This window comes from Filicampus tigris, chromosome 20 (genome assembly GCF_054856515.1).
Source record: "Filicampus tigris isolate MCC_2025a chromosome 20, RoL_Ftig_1.0, whole genome shotgun sequence".
Lineage (NCBI taxonomy): Eukaryota > Metazoa > Chordata > Actinopteri > Syngnathiformes > Syngnathidae > Filicampus > Filicampus tigris.
The window spans coordinates 2,884,724-2,906,244 of record NC_141236.1 but is presented as its reverse complement, the minus strand read 5'-3'; the positions used below and the strand labels follow the sequence as shown (position 1 = coordinate 2,906,244).

At 38.2% G+C, this 21,521-nt stretch overlaps 1 protein-coding gene across 4 annotated transcripts; it reads left to right on the top strand.

Moving 5' to 3' along the window:
* The first annotated feature begins 342 nt into the window (after window positions 1-342).
* On the top strand, window positions 343-20,695 carry opn5 (opsin 5). 4 transcript variants are annotated; one of them, XM_086019078.1, is made up of 9 exons: window positions 423-447; window positions 1,601-1,637; window positions 7,231-7,381; window positions 9,075-9,221; window positions 12,364-12,483; window positions 17,465-17,635; window positions 17,728-18,062; window positions 18,146-18,387; window positions 19,936-20,695. In XM_086019078.1, exons 3-9 carry the CDS (start codon window positions 7,324-7,326, stop codon window positions 20,000-20,002), a joined length of 1,140 nt encoding a protein of 379 aa, XP_085875204.1. In that variant the 5' UTR covers window positions 423-447; window positions 1,601-1,637; window positions 7,231-7,323; the 3' UTR covers window positions 20,003-20,695. The 4 variants fall into 4 exon arrangements, with proteins under 4 accessions (XP_085875207.1, XP_085875206.1, XP_085875204.1 ...); XM_086019080.1 differs by lacking the exon at window positions 7,231-7,381 and having other exon boundaries at window positions 344-447; XM_086019081.1 differs by lacking the exons at window positions 1,601-1,637; window positions 7,231-7,381 and having other exon boundaries at window positions 343-447.
* The last annotated feature ends 826 nt before the right edge of the window (window positions 20,696-21,521 follow it).

Below are 21,521 nucleotides of genomic sequence, written 5' to 3'. Positions count from 1 at the left end.
TCACAACTGCTTCATGAAGCTTCATTTGACCATCACTAATTTATATATTCATATTGTATATGTTTGCCTGTTTAACATTTGTGTACGTTAAAAAACAAAACAAAACAGGAGTTAAAGTCTAAAAATGTGTGTACTTTTTAATTTTTTGTTTCCTCATTGTTGTATCTGTGCATTGTATGGCTTTACAACCTAACATTTCTGTGTGGAAAAAAAGCAGCATGATAAGGTTTACTGCTAGCCAAATCTAACTGTGACGTCAGAATGCAGTTGTGTAACACAAACAGGCCCCCAAGGACCCCCACACCAGAGATTTTCCTCATCTTTTAATCCAAATGGATTGAACTTCACTTCATGTGACAACCTACATGTTGAGAAGCACATGCTTGTATTTTTTTTTTTTTTAACAGACAGACAGTTACAGATGGTAATACGACAGTCTTCCTCCAGGTAACTCTATAGTTCATCATGTTACATCCTTATATTAGTCATTATTGTGCTCTATCTATATGAAAATTGTAAAATAGATATTATATTATCATGGACGTATATTAAGCTGTATTGTCATGGAAGATGACAGACTACGCAATCGCAGAGCTTTATCTGAAGAGTGAAGATGAGCAAAGTCAATGGACTTGAGTTTCTGAAACTTTTCTATAAATAATGGCAGAATACAGCTGTTGTAATGCCTTGTGATAGATAAAGTGTGTTTCAGGTGTTCAATATAGTGTACAGTAATTCCAATATGTGTATGTTTTGTGGTTGTTGATAAATCATTAATCATTAATTCTAAATTGCAGTTTTGTCCGTGTCACTGATATTTCTAAGGCTTAAGGCTCTATTTGTGTGTCCAGTGCAATTCTATCATGAGGTGTAGGTAGTCTGGCTGCCCAGAGATGAATTGGTATTGTAGGAATAAGGGGTGGGATTAAATAAATTATTATTCTTCCCACTCCCCTTTGAACATTCACTATTGTTAATTCACTATTGACTAGAAAACGTGATTTTGGTTTTGTTTTACTATTGAACAGCCTTGATGCTGTTTTTTTTCTTCTTCTTGATGATGCCTTGTGTTGTCTATATCTACATGTTCAAAGAAATTAATTAATTGATTAATTCATTCATTCTTTTGTTTAATTAGTATGAATGAATAACTCTGGTAGTAAATCACAACATATATTGTGGGTGGGTGTGCTCTTGGTTTTCCGAGGATAGCTACTCGGCCAAAGCGCCATCTGACATCTGTTGAAAAAAATAAGTGAAAGAACTGGAAGTCAAGTGCATTTCCCCGTAGTCTTAATCGCTAGATTTTACACTGGAAGCATTAACCGGAAGTATCTTAGTTTCCACCCAGTAACTTGTCAGTTGATATGACAAAGCGCGCAGAGAGACTGAGAAGAGTTTATGCCGCGGTACAACCGCGGAGGGTCAGAGAAGAAATGCAGTTAGGGAAGAGCAGTGGCTGCCTCACGGGACTATTTGACTTTTTTCTTTCTTTCTTTCATTCTTTTTTTTTTGGGGCAAGACGAGTGTCGCTTTTTTTCAAGCACTTGCCCCAGTGAGACATAATTTGTTTTCCCTTTCCACATTTTTTCCCTATAAGCGAATTAACTCAGTGACTGATGACCGATCATCAAAAGGTAAATGAATCTTCATTTATCAATGTCTCAATTTACATATTCTACCTGGGTTGGATACAACATGTTTCCAACAGTACTGATAAATGAAGCTTTTCCCCCCTTTGGTCCGTTAGCATGTGCAGTTTGTATATTTAACCTCCTTAATTTCATCCTCACTTTCTTTCATCGTGAAGCGTGTATACATACATTGCATTACGCATTTTCACTAATCTCATCCAGTCGGAAGAGTTAAGATTTTACCCGGACACAAAATGTTATGATCATGTAAATATCTATAATCTTAAATACCTTTTTGTAATTCAAAATGAATCAATAATCAATAATAATAATAAAAAAATAAAATAAAATAACAATGCTATCGCAGGCCACAAACACTTTTGCACAGTAATTAGAAGACACTCATTTTGGATTGACACTTTTTGTTTTGTTCAAATACTTTTGATCTTGTAAAGTTTGAGAAATAATTGCCATGTATTAAAAAAAACTCAAATTAAAGATTGATGTTCACCAGGGATGTCACAATATCTGCAACAACATGATATCGCGATATTAAAATTGCCACGATATATCATCGTCATCATGTCATGATATTAATAGCAGTAAATGTCTTTAAAAACCCAAGTTGTTTTCCATTTGTGCAGTTCCAGTACCCTCTGGTGATGTTTAATTTGATGCCGCCTATGTTTAAGACCCACGCTAATCTCCAATCGGAGCGCATGACTGGCCAAGCCTATTTCTTTGTGAATGTTGTTATTATGTAAGAAAACAGAATATTGTTTATTGTAATATATATTTCTTTACAATATCCGGAGCTTTTATACAGTATTGTGAGCCTTTTGTATATCGCCAACCTCCCCACAATATTGTGATAATTATCGTATCGTGATATTATCGTATCGTGACATTTGACATCCCTACTGTTTACACAATCTTTTTTTTTTTTTTTTTTTTTTTTTTTACAAAATCATAAAGAAATGTTCTCTGTCCACATATTGTACTCCTACACTTAACGGTTGCATCAACACCTATGGTAACAGAACCCGATTTTTATGACAACTACTTTTATTTTGATGTCCTTACACAGACTGAGCTAATGCTGCTTTAGCTACTTGCTGTATTTACCACTATAATCAGGGGTGCATACATTTTTTTTCATAGGGTACTCACATGAGTACTGCGGAGATGCGCATCGTGACGCAAATGACGGTACGCATCAATGATTTCTGTTGCACATGCGTACCTGTGTACCAGTTATGTGCACCCCTTAATATAATCACTCCAAAACATACATGTATCACCTGCCAACACTGAATCAATGGGACGTGACAGCAGGTTGAGATGATTTATTAATTTCAGCTCTAGGTGTGAATGATTACATTTTCAACACTACGGCCAAGAAGGTTAAGTGACAAACAAATCAATTTGGATGATGCAGTCGCAGCAAGATGCAGCAGTACCAGAGGTGGGCATTCCGTCAATATACTGACGGAAGGTCCGTCAGGGAAACATGCGCCACGTGTCTTGCGTGTTTGTTCGCGGATGTGAATACACACTGGGGTCGCATCGAGCGGACTGCATTGACTATGGGCTCATCTCATACCTGGAATTGCACATTCCTAGGTCCTCACTCCTCGCCACTCTGTTTACATCACAGATGTCAAACTTAAGGGGTGGGGGTCAGATCCGACCCGCCACATCCTTTTATGTGGCCGGCGAAAGCAAATTATGTGTATCAACTTTATGTTTCTTGCTTAAAAACAAAATTGCAAATTGTATTCATGTTCTATTAAAATAATTTTTCCTGGCCTCTGGTTTCAAAACTAGTTATTCATCAATTTGTATATATTGTAATATTTCATACATCATAATACTTGGGTTCACAGTAGGGATGTGCGTGACTAGTCGTTTAACCGTCTACGATTTATTAAACGTTTAGTATTTTACTAGCCGGTTAAACGCTGCATAAAGAATCACGCATCTTGTTCCTCATGCCTCTTCCTCTGTCAACAAGCTGAGCACCAAGAGAGAATTGCTCCCCCCCCCACCCCGCCCGCACGCACACATAGTTTGAGGAAGAAAAGTACATTCTGAAGATGTCGAAGCTACCACGAAAAACAATGGCACCGTTTGGCAGTATTTTGTATTTTGCAGTATTAAAACAATAACGCCCCAACTCGAGAGTAGCCATAACCAAATGAAAGAGGAGATACTACGAGCGTTTGAGCGGGTCAGCCATGTGGCCAATGTCGGAACTACAGACGGATGGACGTCCATAGCCACCGAATCTTACATGACTATGACGTGTATAACGTATGTGGACGAAGGACAACTCCGCAGCTGTGTGCTTTAGACACGCGCCTTGGAGGAAAGACACACAGCTGAAAACTTGGCTGCTCTCCTGCGGAGTGTGATGGGTACGTGACACTAGAAAATAAAGCCGTCGCTTGTGTGCACGATAATGCAGCTAACATGGTGCTAGCAAATGAGACCCTGCTGGACTGGGAGTCGGTACCATTACTCATGACATTATTCATAATAAATGCCATGCATTGCATTGGCAAATGTATCAGAAATGTATTTCTCTTTCAATTGTTCACTTTTATTCAGTCAGTTGTTGTCACATCAATAGAATTTAAATTAACAAACTGTCCTGAATGTTTGGGCTGAAATAGCCCCTACTGTAAATACGCAAAACATTTGCATTTTAAACTTTGAATTCAATATGTATTAAATTTCAAGTTTTCTTGCTTATAGACTAGTCGACTAGTCGCAAATAAAATTTTAGACTAGTCGGTGGACAAATTAGTTGAAATTCCCATCCCTAGTTCACAGTCAGAACGGCCCAGAAATTCCATCAAGGAGGGAATGTTTTGGCGTAATGCCACGATGGCTTCTTGATGTCATCATTTGATGACGTCTCGTCTGCTGAAGATGACGTCACATTAATGACTGGTGTCACAATCCATCGTCAGCTGTCTATGGGAGAAAAGCAAATCATTTTGGAGCTGAGAGAAGTGGAAAAAAAACCCACATAAGCTCATCTGTAGCTTGCGCGGCTGCTTATGGAACAAGTTTTTTTTTTGAAGAGTGCAGGTAGCCTATAACCTGCTCAGCAGGTGAATCCCTCGTGGCTTCAGGTTATTTTGCACCTCATATGGGGCTATATTCTCCCGTTCACACGCAAGTCTTTTTTCCCCGCACCTGGACTCGCACAGACTTTCCATCTGTGCTATTTTCCCACCCATACTTTTACACAGCATTTTTTAAAAATCCCTATGAAATAAGTCCGTTAAGAGTAACTTAATCAGAGTACTGTGCTTATGACTGAGGCTGATGTACTTCCAAACATTAAAAAAAAAAGGGTGTGGCCAACCTTCAACCAGACAAGTCACTTTATCACATGATGATGGGCATAAAAGAAAATAAAAACGAATCATTGAATATCTAATTCACCACTTAGCCTTTAAGATGACTGCTGTTATAATAGTGGAAGCACTGCGCTTTCACCAAACTCCAAAGGCCTGTCTTTTAATACCAGCTGCCAGCACTATGTTTGAAGTAGAATCGCTTCTTACAGTCGTAGGTGAAAAAAAGTCAGCAGCCGACGATATCTTAGGCCCGGGGTCAGCAACCTTAAATACGCAAAGAGGCATTTGAACCGTAGAAACGGGAGCCACAAAACAATTTTGACATTGAGAATAACAGGGTATGTGAATTTAAAATGATTATTTAATTTAACAATGCAAAAATATATATTTGTAAAATGTTACCAAATTCAAATATTTATTGTATGTGGTTAATGTAATTTTTGCTCTGGCACCTCAGCACACAGTGTCAGCACATCAGGGCACTTCATCACGACATTGTTTGTTTAATACAGTTCATGCAACACGGAGCGTTAAACGTTCTGTTTTCTTCAGAAACTCTTTTCATGGATTTATCCATGGTCTGCACTACCAGGGGTCTGTGATTACTAAAATGTTACGACAACAAACGAAAATCCACTGTGTATTTTTATGTATCCTTGCTAGCCGCACAAACACATTAACAACAAGGATTTAATATGGTCACTATGGTAACTCTAAAAAGTTACAGACACAACAGAGCAAATACAAAGTGTGTGAATGACACGAGCAACACAAAAACTGTAGATATACATTTAACGTGTAGCCGTATTTTTATGTAACTATATTAGCAGCGTCCTCCTGAAATGCGGCAATATAAGGCACCGCAGAACAAACATGAAGTGCATCAAATTATATAACTGACCATAACGGTACATCAAGACCCGTTTGCTACATATTGTTCAGAGCTAGCTTCGTGCGTAGTCTGTTTTTTTACTCATTTTGCTAGCTTGTGGATTTAATATTAGCGTTACGCGGCAAGACAATTACCGTAGCATCTTGACGCAAGATTACCTCACAGGCGAATGTAATGGAAACAATCTGGTCACTTTTCAAAATAAAATATTTTTCAGCATCTGATAATAAATAAACCACAAGTACTGTCAGTTTTTAATTCTTCTATTATACTATTTTTCGTTTTTTATTCAAATTTTTGGTCAAACAATGGCAATACTGCTTGTTTGTTAACAGGGCAGTAGGCCTATAGTGGTCAAATATATTTGATTTTTTTTCAGCCAGGTTGCTTCATCACGGCAAAGTTTTTCTTTCATAGTCATAGTCTATGCTCAGGGCATAGCAAAACTCATATTTGTAGCTTGGCTTTGAAATCCATCTTTTGTGACTCCAGTCCTGAAACCTATCTGACACACCTCGTATGTAGGCTACTTAAAATATCAACACAAATTATTCCACACTGAAAATTGAGCATGCTATCGTTGATCTCCCGTTGAAGGAACGTGCCAAGTAGACGAGTCAGATCCGCGCACGCTTATTACAGTAGAAAGAGCAAAGCACACTGGGGCAATAGATGGATTTTTCTATGGACACATGGGTTATGGAATTATTACCCTTTGTTTGTTCGTTAGCATGTTTCCACCAAACTGACTAATTTCACATTCAGTCCACACGCAGCTTTCATTTCATTTCATCATACTAAAATTTCCCATTGAATAATATGAATTTTAATGACATCATTTTGTCACAAGCGAGATATAGGTGTTTTCAATTTGATTCAAATAAGATTGATTTTGCTTTTAAGGTTTGCAGAAAGGTCTAGTTATTGCATATTGTTAATGCATAAATAACCTTATTAAAGTCAAATGTCATTGTAGTTGATTTGTTTTTTCACCAACTCCCAAAAATCCCATGCCTCCCACAATATTAGATGAGACGAGCTGTTTCATCACACAGTTTGCCGATGTTCTTTGTGATATGACAATAGCCAGTGTGTACTGAATGAATTACGGGATAAAACTCACTTGCATTCGAAGGAATATGTACTGCAATGTTATGGCAATGAAATTGTCATTGTTAATCAGAGCTGGGCACTTGACCCTTTTTTGCCGGTCCGGCTGCGACCCTCCGCCCTTGACCTGGGTACCCTTCCGGCCTCGATCCTCCGCCCTTATTCATAAAACTTATATAAAACAATAAAAACAGCACAACGTTGTTTTGAAAATGTGTTACAGTTGCATTCCAAGTCGGGGGCCGTCGCTTCAAAAAGACAGCGACAACAATGGATATCGTGCCTTCTACAACAAAGGGACCTAGATGACTAGACAATGCATTTAATTGTATTGCGAAAACGATCTGGAAGGTGGCCGCGAAGGTGGTACCTGCGTGAGTAGCTTCTTTACACACACATACGTGACTAAAATCCACTTCCGCCCTCGCTTAGTCGAGCCCTTTTATTTTCCAAACGTGTCACCCCCTGCCCTCGGCCCCAAAAATGGGCGTCCGGCCGGGCTGGAGGGTCCGACCTGTCCGGCCTCGGGACGGACTACCCAGCTCTGTTGTTAATATTCACCAAAACACTGAAACTACTGTTGCAGAAAATGTATTTATTTGTGCTTATTGTTTATTGTTTGTATTATAGTTCTACGTCACTGCAAACTACAACCGTCATAAGTACTGTATTAAATTACTGTATTTGCCGTGGTTATGAAACAATGCAGTACTATTACTTAATTCATGTTTAGGTTTTATCTCCCGCATCCACAACATATAGCATGTAAGATTGCACGTTGTCTGCTTGAACATGGCTTAATAACGACTTTTAACGGTGAAATTTAATGACAAAATACTGTCTGCAAATTACACCGGACAAATGCATTAGATTATTAGGGCTGGAAAAATAATTGATCCTTAGATGCATCACAATGCAAATGTAGATGATTCTGAATCAATTAAGTGGATAATGCCAAGTATTGTGTGGCCAGACTCCCACAAAAAATGCATATAACTACATATGGGAACACAGTTGACATTGTACCGCTACACTATCTGCGGCACAAAATCTACAAAAATACTGTGTATTCACTCAGGAATTATTGATCCTAGTCTCACATGTTGATCAGAGGTTAGGTCTCTTTGCCTGTGGTTCCACACCACACCTAGAGCTCACACATGCAGAAAAACAAGTCAATTAAATTGTTCTAACAGTAGAGCTGACCAATTAATTTGGTTAGTTAGTTAGTGAAAGAAAAACAGCAACAATAGCAACCACATTATTAGCAGTAGGAGAAATTCAATGTTGCACTCACGCTACCACACCAACAAGCGTTCACAACGTTGGCTTCAGACGTCTCTCTTGGCAATCCAAGGTCAAGGGTGAAATATTATGTAAAGAATAAGAAATAGTGATAGAAATCATAAAGTGTATCCTTTGATTTGATGACAGCCTTTGTGTGATTTATTTATTTTTTTTCTTTTCATGAGCTATAGACTGAATTGCTTAGTTATATCTGTCACACGGGCAAATTCAAGTCTACGCTGATTCGCCAACCAGGACTAACCACGCAATAACCATATTGACAGCCAATTTCGGACACGGCCTACAATTTTTGCTTCCCTAATAAGGTTACATCTGTATGAAGTCCAAATAATTGTTGATTGTGCAGTGTTCGTGTGTAGAATAGGAAAAAAAGCAAATTACAATTTAGAATAAGGATGTAACACAAAAAATGTGGAGAATAAGTGAACAACTGTGAGTACTACCCAGATGCATTGTATTAGTATTAATTGAGACATTTTTGTATATGTGTGATCAGACATATATGAGTGGAACATATAGAGTGTTCTTATATACATTTTGCCAAATATCAGATTTGTATGTAGGAAATGAAAAATAAACATAGCTTCAATGCAGCTCATCTTCAGCTAAATGAGTTTGGACAGATGTTCTGAATGTGGTATTTCATATATACAGTATAAGTTCCTATATGAAGAATTTCTTACAGGATTTTTATGCATGTACATGTTGACATGTTGAATAAACATTTTCAGAATTTCAGCCTTTATCTCCTCTTTCCAGAAATTCCCCCACTGATGGCAGTGATGACGAATGAGACGTGGCCACACCCATCATACGTACCCCATTATCTCCTCCGTGGTGATCCTTTTGCCTCAAGACTCTCAAAAGAGGCAGATATTGTTGCAGCTTTTTATATCTGCATTATAGGTCAGTTTGTTTTCATGGAAATGTCATTGTTTTTATGTCTTCAAAAAATGTCTTCACTATATGTTCTACTTACACACATCTTACAGTTTGTGTTTACTGTGAACAAAAAATACAGTTATTTGGAAACAAATACACTATATAAGGTGAGTTAGAAAAGTTCCAGGACTGGCTTCATTCAATATGCAAGCAGAGGCAATAGTTGTGGCACGACAAATGTGGTTGCCTCACCATGACAACGCTGTCACGAAGCCAAGGATGGCTGACAATCGAAACAGACATTTCAGTCTTATACATTTCACTTTTCTTACAGCTGTGTGAGAATGTTCTTAGTCAGAGGTCCTATGCTAAACTATTATTAAAGTAGTAAACAGAAGGGCCAAATGGCTTTGAGAGTACAAGAAAAGACTTGACACACTGTTGAACACATCAAGCATAGCCATGCCCATATTCAGCATCTCTTTAGTGACATATCGGAAGACTTCAGGTGGCAAGAATTACCTGTCCTCTGTTGTGGTCTCTGTGGCTGTTGGACAGCTGCGAGGTTGTAAGGTGTGTTTAGTGATGGGAAAATGAAGCTTCAAATTTGCTTCATGAACCAGTTGTTGTATTTTCTTGATTGCTCTAGATGACACTTGTGGTTTGAATAAAGGGTTTTAAGAAATGGCAAGTCAGTATGCTTTCAGTCCAATGTTGAACAGAGAGTGCCATCTAGAGCAGGGCTTTTCAATCCTGTTCCTCGAGGTCCGCTGTCCTGCCTGTTTTCCATCCCCCCCTGCTGCAACACAGCTGATTCAAATGATCAGATCTGCAGAAACGGTAACTAGATGATATATTTTGATTTGTGCTTCAGCGCAGGGCCATTAACATCTACACTACCCCATCTGACAAAAAACAAACTGCATGTTGGGTTTGACACTGCACAGCATCTCTTCTTGAAATTCAGCTTCCTTTTATAGCTCCATAATTTAACGTGCCTTTAACAATTTGACTAATGAGTAGCAATCATAGCACTGCTATTTACCACTCATCTCCTGTCAGTGTCCTTACCTCCCCTTCTATACACTCTACTTTTTCCACACTGTGAAAATCAAGTAACTCAGCCTTCACATCAGTCCGTTATTCCAGTTTCTTTATCCCCACAATAACAAAATTATTACCTGTTCTCACAAAGCAATGGTCTTTGTATGGAGGTGGCCTCACAATGATACAGTACATGTTTAGTTCTCCCTGCTATTGATGAATTTCAGATCACCATGTTGAATAATATCAAGATACAGATCATCCTCACATGTTGAATTTATACTCTATTGAATAGAAGCTCTGATCAGTGACAAATCCTTCCATGTTTTTGTGAGTTGTTTGTTGGACTTAAACTCGCAAAAAAACATTAGGCCTGATTTATGATGATTTTTGATGTTCAAAAATGGCTGCATACTTAAATATGCATGCAAACAGACGCGGAAGCTAATCTACTACGCAACACATTATGGGAGGAGTATATGCAATTAATTTAGCACGCGCAATGTGATTTAGCAAACCTAAAACAAATCGCTGCGGCTGATTCTGCATCTTTAAATAGTGTGTCTGAAATACAGGTACAAACCAACAGGCAAAGCCGTACAAGCGTATGCAAAAATAGGCGGAGCGAAGAACTATTGTGCTTGTGTATAGTCTTGTACAAATATAAGTAATTTGTTTTAGGTACTTATTACTTTCCCAAAAAACATAATTGAATTAGTTACTGAATTACTTCTTTATAATTGTAATTAGTTACCTGGGAATGTTATTGTTGAATTACTTTTTTAAGACCTGTACAATGTATATGAATTCTGATTTTTTTTTAATGGGAAGTAGAACGGCATGGATGGAAATTTGAACTTAATATTTAAACCACAAGCAGTAGACGCAATGTAGGCCTAATTCAGGTCTTTCGTCGTGACTCAGTGTAAAATTACAAAAGCTGTCACACAGATGGTAAGTATATAATGTACCATGTTTTTTTCAACAAAATATTCTCCATAACAATCAAACAATAGTACTTTAAACGCACAATGTAAACTATGTTGCTGTGGGATGAAATGAGTCAAGTGTCATGTATTATTGTAGATTTCATTACTACCGGTATAAATAAAGCATATAAAGTTTATAAAGCAGATAAAGAAACACAACACAGTAAATATATTGATATTGCTTGCACCTCACCGAGGATCTATTCATTTTTGAGAACGTGTGTTTCCATAGCAGTGACCTATATTTTGGCAACCAATGCTCAACTGGTGTGGAGGCTGCATGTGCTCCACATCATACCTCACTGCCAGTTTGTTAAATGCCACCTGAGACAAAACCTGCAGGACCAAAAAAAAAAAAATACTAATAATTGTCTTCCTTTGTTTTGGTGGCATGACACTGTGTTCGTCTCCTACTGTGTTAATGACTACACTATTTGCAAAAGGATGTGGAGGTGAAAGATATTTATTGAGGCTGGATTGGCTAATGCAGGGAAGCACCTATGTCCATGGCTTAATTTGTCGTATTCATTCTTTAATGTTAAGTTGAAGGTTGTTTACAGAGAAAGAAAAGTCCTTTCTCTACTTCCCGTTAAAAAACGCTGCTTTTCCTGTAGATTTAACTGGGATCGCCATTCCTGTTTATCACTTGTTCAGTCCTCACAATGCACTAACGTCAACCGCCTAAATTTACCTCTGATTCGCCTACAATGAAATTTGACCCTACCTCTGCCGATTAGCATGACTTAATTGTAGTTTGATATTGAGTTTAACTCTTTTTTACTGTCTCAGTTATCCAGATTTTTGGGGGACATGGCAGGGATGAGCTAGAGCCAGTCCCATGTGACTTAATCACGGGTCACATATTGACAAAACCATTCATACACACATTGTCACCAATGGGAATTTCACAGTCTGCAGTTGACTTGAGATGCCTGTTTCAGAATGTGGGAGGAAGAAAACCCATTCAAGCACCACACAGAAATGCACATGCCCAGATTCAAACCTTGAATCAAACACATGAAAATTGAATGGCTGAATGGATAATACCAAAAATCATGTACAACACATTAAAGCCAACACGGACCAGAATGTTACCATTCATAATCAGTTTAACACATTTCTTTCTCTTCCAGGTATTATGTCCGCAACAGGAAATGGATATGTCTTGTATATGACTATCAAACGCAAAACTAAGTTGAAGCCGCCAGAGCTCATGACGTTGAATTTAGCCATCTTCGACTTTGGCATATCAGGTACTTTTACATCTTTGCTGCAGCATCAGCAATGCAACACAACACTGTTTAAAAATCACCCTTAAAAATATTAAATATTTGATTTAAATTTGATTTAGAGTATATCAGTGTTAATACCTATTCAAACAATGACAGAACAAAATGCTAAATTAAAAAAAAAAATATATATATATATATAATTAAAAATAATCTAATGAAGTTGTCGACGTGCTGAAGTGGGAATTATTTGTGTTTGGCAATGTGTCCGATGAACCACATGCACAGAATTGAACACTAATTACTTGATGAAGTGTAAGTCTTTGTAAGTGCTCACGGGTGCATCACAGTTTATTAATTGAATCCATTTTTAACTAACTGACATTTGTTCGTCCATCATACCAATTATATTGTTGACCTGATAATAACACTGTGCCCATTAGTTAATTCCAAAAAGGTATGTCTGTTTTACTAATAGGCATAGAGATACGATAGTTAGATAGATAGATAGCATTCTATCTATCTAACTATAGCTAGCTAGCTAGATAGAGACATACTAATTAAAAGAAACTACAATTATAGCAAAAATGTCCTTTGTTGTCGTCTTTCTCAATTAACTCCATACATACCGTATTTTCCGGACTATAAAACACACCATTATATTAGCTGCAAACTACTCTATTTAAAAAAAAAAAAAAAAAAAAAAAAATTAAAATAACATATAGAAGCCACATCTTGATATAAGCCTCACCTATGTTGAAAAATTAGATATTTACTGCATTTACAGAACGATTTTGAACTGCAAATGTACATGTATGTACCTGAACAGATTCTTTCCTAACAGTGCCTTTTAACACGGCAGCAACTTTGCTGATTAAAAGGGAACAGAACCAAGAGAAAATAAAGTACTTATCTTCAATGCCCAGCTCTGCTCAAATGTAAATGGAAAAGTCAATCAATGAAACAATGAGATTAAGCATTTGAACATTTTGTGCTTTCTAACAACAACCATAGGCATATTAAACTCTAGGAGGGGGGCACATAAAATGATGTGGCGTGACAGGTTTGGCATGCAGGCTTGGAGGTTGACATTTGACCTAAATGCCGCCAATTGTTGTTTGTCCACTTCTGTCCTTGGAGAGCTGGATTTGTGTGGGATGATTTAAAATGATTTAAAGGTAGTTATAGGACATCATTTTTTTTTTTTAGTCTGCTTTCACATACTTCCATTTCTTAACAAGAATCAGCAGGTCGGAACGACGACATTTTTACACTTCAGTTGTGCATTCGAAACTGAAGAGAATTGGTTTGGTGCCTCAAGCCTGACTGACTTCACAAGTGCTGCATTGTTAATACCCTTATTGGCATCCTGTTGGAATTTAAGTTATGTAGTTTTATCATTTGATGTGGAAATCCTTTGCTTATTCTGTAATATTCTGGTTTGATGGCAATCATGTGGCATGTTGTGATATGATGGCATGTTCCGATACTGCTTTTTTGCGTGACATGATCAATAAACAAACAGCGGAACGGGGCGGGGCCGACAATGTTTATGAATATGGCGGAATATGGGGGTCGCGACCGGGAAGGGTACCCAGGTCAAGGGTGGAGGCTCGCGGCCGGACGGGCGAAAAAAGGTCAAGTGCCCAGCTCTGCACAATAGGGACCATTCTCAACATGCTTAGTTGACTTTCAGCAAGAGGCAGGGGACGGCAACTCGCCGGCAATTAATTACAGCTATTTCTTTTTTGCACATTGATTCAAGGACGGTGTTGTGTTTCACTCCCCTGACTTTGATCCAAACAGCATGGGTTTAGTTTCTACTCAGTAATAGTGTGACCGATTGGTAGCGATATTGCATGAGACATGCAGCTTGAAAGGAAAGGAAAACATCGAAACATCAACACACAACTGTTGACCTGCGTTAACACACCCAGTGTATCCAACACGTATTGATAACAGTACATTAAACTATAATCAATTAAAGTTTGTGTGTGTGTGTGGGGGGGGGGGGGCGAAGTTACCTCGCCTCCTTTGCTCGCAACGGCTGTGCGAGCGGAATCCGGCGGATCATATGAGCTAAATTAATAGTGACAGTTTATCCACTTGTCAGGGCTGAAATTAACAGCCGTCTCTCTGTCTGCACGGAATTTGTAATCCTGCGAAAATAATCGCCATTTTTAATTAATGTGCCGTAACGGAATACAGATAAATTATTTTTGGTATTCTGAATACATAACACTGTGTAAGAATAATTTTCAAATAGTTATCACACATTTGCTGATTATGCTAAATGAACATACGTTTGAGTTATTTTGTTTACTATATATATACTTGTATTGTAAACTAAATATAAGAATGATGTTATATTTGCTTGCAATGAAGAAATTGCTTCTGCTTTCACGTCTGTATTTATCATAACCATCCGAGGAGAACGTGTGAAAAGAAGAAGCAAGAAGGAAAAACAAGGAGGAAAGGCCCGAGGTTGTTAATATGACGGAAAGTTTTTGCAGTGTAATGCTTTGACACATGTACACCGTAATCTCTTTCCCACACACAAACACATAGAAAACCATGTTCACGTATCTCCAATATCTTGCATGAAAACAATAATTTCTCACCCACATACACTCATATAGATAACAAGGCCAAGTGTTTCCAACGGCTTGCATAAATTCCCCGCCCCTTAGGTTGGAAACACCCATCTAACCAGGGAGTCGTGAAAGTTAATAAAAAGAAAGAGAGGGAACGGAGAAATAAGTTTAGAACGCAGATGGAACATAGAAAGAAGCGTTCTCCTCACGAGGACAGCGGGAAGCAGGAATCGTGCTATCGCTCCGTTCTCCTCATGAGCTAGTAACAAAGAATTGAGTGTCTTTCCTCTTCATTTGTGTTGTGTTATGAAAATGTCAAATTAACGAACCTGACACACTGGTACACCCCAAGCCTGACCATCACAAATTTCCTCTTTGGCTTGCATTTTGTCGGCTGTTGTCAAATTTAAAAGGGGGATGGCGAATTAAGATTGCGCATTTTTCATCACACCGATTTGTATTGGTGTGTATTTTTCATTCCCAGCTGCTAAAGACATTTCACGCGTGATATCATGGAAATTCCAAATAAAAATTTTGAAATTGTTACAAATGTAGTACTTTTTGGCCAGCATTGGTGCTTGTTGAAAGTATGGCTCACCATAACATCGTACAGCATAATAAACTTTGATATAATGCAACATCTCTGTTTGTTTGTTGTTGTTTTTTTTTGTTTCCATTAATATGCATCTTTATATTTTTTACATCATGTTGGCATCCAAATGGACGACAAAAGAAGAATTTCATTTTACAAGGGAAATATGTTTCCCCTAATTTTCGTATAATACACTTGTTTGAAATTTGATTGTTGAATATTGGCTGCAGTCCTGTCAAATTTGCTTTGGTACGACTATGAGCTGCCAACATTCCCAACGCTGTCAGACAGAAAGTCATTGTGCGACTGCATTTGTGACGGTTCCCATTTATTTATGGGAAAAGTAAACGGTTACATCCTTTCCCGTGGCTGTGACTTATAATTCAAAATCTCATTAGCCAAAGAGACAACAGCACTGAACCAACTCATAGACATTTGCCTGGGAGCATCATTGCAGCTGTAATTTCATTTTAAGAGCTCCTTTCATTGAAAACTAGTCACAAGGTTGGAATAGAGCCAGAAATCAGAGCAGCTTGCCAGTAGCCTTGACCATATTAGTTATTCGGAACTTGGGAAGTTGTGGTGGGGATGATCATGTTCTTGACAGTATTAAGACAGCTGTCAGTTTTTCAAGTTTATGTGGAATACCCCTACTTTGTTCAGATCATTTAAAACGAAGCTAATATACTGTAGTAATACACACCCAGGCTTAATAAATACCGTTAGGAGGCAAACAATTTACCAATCTACTCTAAGACACTAGGTTATTTTTTTTATAATATAATATGACAAACATTTTAGGAGAATTTATATGCATTTAATGATATTTCTTTATATTGTTATTTACGATTGCTTGACCTTTTGATATGATTTTCTAAGATGTTCCATAGTTTAACACCATAATCAGATGTGCACATGCCTCGTGCTTGTGCTGTCAGCCTAACGATTAAAATGGAATGCATTATAAAACTACCAATATGATGTTTCTGATCTGATTAACGTTGAGGAGCATGTAAACGGTGGATCAGAAAAGAGCACGTCACATGTAAAACGGGTGCCCAGAGATCTTCATTTGGAATTATTTCAATCAAAATGACCAAAAAAGATGTAAACCTGTCTAATGATTAAAAAAAAAAAAAAAAAAAAAAAGCCTCATACCTTTGTTTTATTCTGTTAAGAAAGCTAAAACATCAAGTTGTCAAAAATATAAGCACTGTTGGAGTTAAAATATGAGTGCCATGTGGTTCATGGGAAAATAATCGGGCATGTAATGAATTTAACTGATTTTAATGTTGATATGAAAATAGAGGGCTGCGCTTATCTTTCGGGTCATTTTACACATGACTAACAAGATACATTTTTCTGAAGCTGTTAAATTCAAATGTCTGTTGAGTATCCATTATCTTTACCAATTGTCAGTATGTAAACAAATGTATGGTGCCCCTTATCTTTTAAAAGTAAAAGTAATTTATTTTTCGCAACTGTGGGGGGGGGGGGCACAACAAATATCAATTTATTCTCCTACTTGAACATGTTAAACCATGAGTACCTTGTCATTCTTGTCAGGAACATATCTGTATTATGAATGTAAATCCCCAAATATGAATGAGTACTGTGTATGAGTAAATAAAACAAATACAAATACTAATCTTATTTTCCATACTTTTACTCTTTACCCTTCTTCTGCTTGCCTTCATCATCCTTGTCAAAACACTATCACGCATCCATCCGTTGTTTTTCCTCATTAATCCTTGCCATTTTTGTGTCGTCCTCTGTTTTCCTTTGACATCCCTCATATTCCGCTACCCCTGTCCTTTAGTGACAGGAAAGCCCTTTTTTATTGTTTCTAGTTTCTCCCACCGTTGGTTGTTTGGTTGGGACGGCTGTCAGTTCTATGGCTGGGCAGGCTTTTTCTTTGGATGTGGGAGCCTCACCACGATGACGATGGTCAGCCTGGACAGATACCTCAAGATTTGTCATCTCAGATACGGTATGTTTATACGTTTTGGCTGATATTAACCTACCAAGAGAAGCAATAAGTTTGTATTAACACATTTGACCTGGTATTTCTTTTATGTATAGGGACATGGTTGAAACGGCATCACGCCTTCCTCTGCTTGACATTTGTGTGGATATATGCCGGCTTTTGGGCCACAATGCCCCTGATAGGCTGGGGAAGCTATGCCCCAGAGCCATTCGGAACCTCCTGCACCCTGAACTGGTGGTTGGCGCAATCCTCTGTGTCCGGCCAAAGCTTCGTCATGTCCATTCTCTTCTTCTGTCTCATCCTACCAACGGGCATTATGGTCTTTTCGTACGTGATGATTATCTTTAAAGTCAAGTCCTCAGCCAAGGAAATCTCACACTTTGATGCCCGAATCAATAACAGTCAAAACCTTGAGATAAAACTTACAAAGGTATGCGAGAGAAGGAGATTTGTATTATCATTATAAGGATGAGTTACGGTATGTTGAAATCACTTGCATGTGTTCAAATCTAGGTGGCCATGCTGATCTGCGCGGGATTTTTGATAGCCTGGATCCCATATGCAGTCGTGTCAGTGGTGTCTGCGTTCGGGGAGCCAGACTCTGTGCCCATACCCGTGTCTGTCATTCCCACGCTGCTTGCCAAGTCGTCAGCGATGTACAACCCGATCATCTACCAGTTAGTGGACCTGAAAAACTCCTGTTCACCCGCCTGCTTGAAGGCCTTGGGGAAACGCAGGCATTTTCGAAAGTCCAGGTAAGGGAGTATCCTTGGTCATGTTTATTTCTGACAAAAAGTCAAATATAATTATTCTACCTATAATTTTAACATGTTCCTCAAGGATATCTGACTGTCGAACACAGATCATTCCCGGAGGTTGTTAGACCAGTGATTCATTTGGATTTTGAATTTATTTTGACCCTTACAAACCACGTAAATTGATCTGTTCCAGAGATCAAGCTTTTGCCAAAGATAAAACAATTGCAAAAAAAGAAGAGAAATTGTGAAATGGCATACACAAAAACATAAACGGATACATTGATGGACTCAGAGACTAAATGAAGAGGGATCATCTCACGTCAAGACTATTTCCCGTCGAACACACTTATGCAAATGATATTTTCAGATTTAGGAGTGAAAGGTTAATTTTATTAATGTTGTCGTTTGATACATATTGATTGAAGACAGCATTTTTTAAAAATTGCAAACACTGAAAGCCCTGTGAGAGCCAGGCTCGTGCTTGGGAATAAAAAAGTATATGGTTTAAACTTTTTTTTTTTTTTTTTTTTTTTTTTTTTTTAGGCTTTAAACTAAGGGTGCTGCTCTTAAGGAAAGACAAGGCATCTTCATATATATGTATGTATGTATATATACATACGGCGCAATTCATACACAAGGCAAATCGGCATGCTCTAAAGCAGGCAACCTCCCGTGACGGAGCATTTTTTGTGAAATGTGGAACCGGTGGCATTTTACTCTTGCGCCGTCCATCCACCATGGGGTTCAAACCCACGACACGAATCTAAAGAATAAGAGTAGAAACAAGCCTAAAAAGAAGCCTTTCACTGAGTAGGCTGAGATGAAATTTGGCCGCCTCGCAAGCACGTCAAACGCATGAGGGCCGATTAGTGGGCCGGACTAAAATCCACTTCCGGCCATGCTTAGTCCAGCCATTTTTAAAAATTTGTCAGCCCCCACCCCCTGCCCCTAAAATGGGCATCCGGCCGGGCCGGAGGGTCCGACCGGTCCGGCCCGGGTACGGACTGCCCAGCTCATGTGGAATTGAATGGCTTGGTTTGTCGATAATATATCGTATGAGCTCTGAAATTGATTGGATACAGTCCAGGATTCACCCTGCCTTTCTCTGTAAGTGCGATGTGTTTTCTTTTATACTGGAAGGGAACGTGTGTCCTTGGAAACAATGTCCTTCTGCCCGTAGTTGTTGAATAGCAATAAAGTCTGTTTGATTTGATGCCCAAGTGTTCATTTTAGGAGAGACAAGTTATACTGCAGCAGCTGAAACAACACCATTTTATGTGCATATTTGAGGGAAATAATTGCCTCTGGTTTTAAATCTATGCATGGGTTAATCTCTGTTAGATACAAACACATGAAACGCATATGTGAAAATAAGAGATATGAGATAATACAGGTTAGGTGTTTTCAGCAGTAATAACTCTTATTGGAATATTTTATAAAAGACAATGTGGTCTGATCCAAACGTGTTGTGTGTGATTTTTTTTTTAATACAATTTTGTTTTCTGACTTAATTATGAATACTGTATTTGCTTCTCGTGCTTGCAGGTTCTACACAATTTCTGGCTCACTGAAGGACACGCGAGCACCGAAAGAAGCTCACATTGAAATGTGAGACAGACAGAATGTGTGGCCTACCAACAGCTTAGACTTGGGACAGGTTGTCTTCTTCCCTGTCCTCAGTGCCCTTCACTTTGCCCATTAAAATGCTGCCTATCACCTACAATGACATTACCAAGCTCTTACCATTATCCCAAAATCGCGATTTCACCAGGCTCGTTTACACCTGCACCGAACCTTGCTCCTTCTCTTCCACCACAAAAAGTACTTTCAAGAGAGGTTTCAGTAGGGTTGCGATGTTCGGATGATGTCATGAAATGTCTTGACTCAGATTTACGGTATTATCGGCTTACTGTCTACTTAACAAATGCTGACTCGGAACTGAAGATATTTTGCAAGAATGGGAAGGTTTCACTCGAAGCTAAATGAAAGGTATGGAACAATTAAATGGTACCCTAATTATTGTCACATCTAAAACAACATTTCTAAGTAGGATAATAAATATAGTACATGACGTCTGATGTTATCCACATTCCAGTCAATTTCTTACACCAAATCAAAGCCTAACCATCAAAAGTCTGTCCAGGCGGTTTTCTTTCACACTCCTACGCATGTGGCTGGTGTGCAAAATAATTGAAATTGCACTTTATCCCATCGGGTTGTGTTTTTGCATTTGAATCGAACCGCTGAATTGGAAATGTAATGTTAAGGTGAACATTGTATTGTCACAATGCAGCACTGGTGAGAATTCAGAGGTGAGAGGGGGGGAGTTGGGGGGGGGGGGGACTTCACAAGAAAACATACACATCTGAGTGCACTTTATTTGCAAAATTATTGGTATGCATTGGAAATGGTTTCACAAATATGCTGTATGTTTGTAAATTGTCCTTGTAATTGTCATATGAAAACAAAACGGTTAGCTATTGTTTCACTGTTTCAGTTGTATTTAAGGGTAGCGGGGACAGTTCTGCTTAATTCTGGGACATGTTGACAGATCTTCAGAGCTAGATAGAAAAAAATAAATAATAGCATAATGAAAGCATTAAGAATGAGGATCAACTGGAGGTCATCTGGAAATAATGACTCAGGAACAAATAGGAATCCCTGAAAATTTGGGATTCAGTTAAGCAAAATGAGGTTACACAACAAAGAGTACTATATTTTATAAAGTGATATTTGTAATTGTGTAGCCTTTTGAAGATTAAACTGCATGATTCATGATATGGAATATTCCGGAAAAATAGAAAGAAAATTCAGTTAAAGAAAATAGAAGGATAGTTGTTTTTTATGAAGGATTCTGCAGCAAGTAAAGAACGTGTTTTGTATGTTGATTTGAAACGTTTTTTATGTACTTTGTTGTACTTAAGGCACTGACAATCACTTAAAATAAACATTTTTGTGTGTAAAATGTTTTCTTGAAGAGAATGGACAGGCAGGAGAGGAAAAGAAAGATAGTCAATTGCTTCCCTTTTTTTTGCTCAAATGTTAATGCACATGCTGGTTGATGAATGTATGACCCCCCCCCCCACCCCACAAAAAACAAGTTTCATGAAAATTTGGTGTGGCAAGTAGCA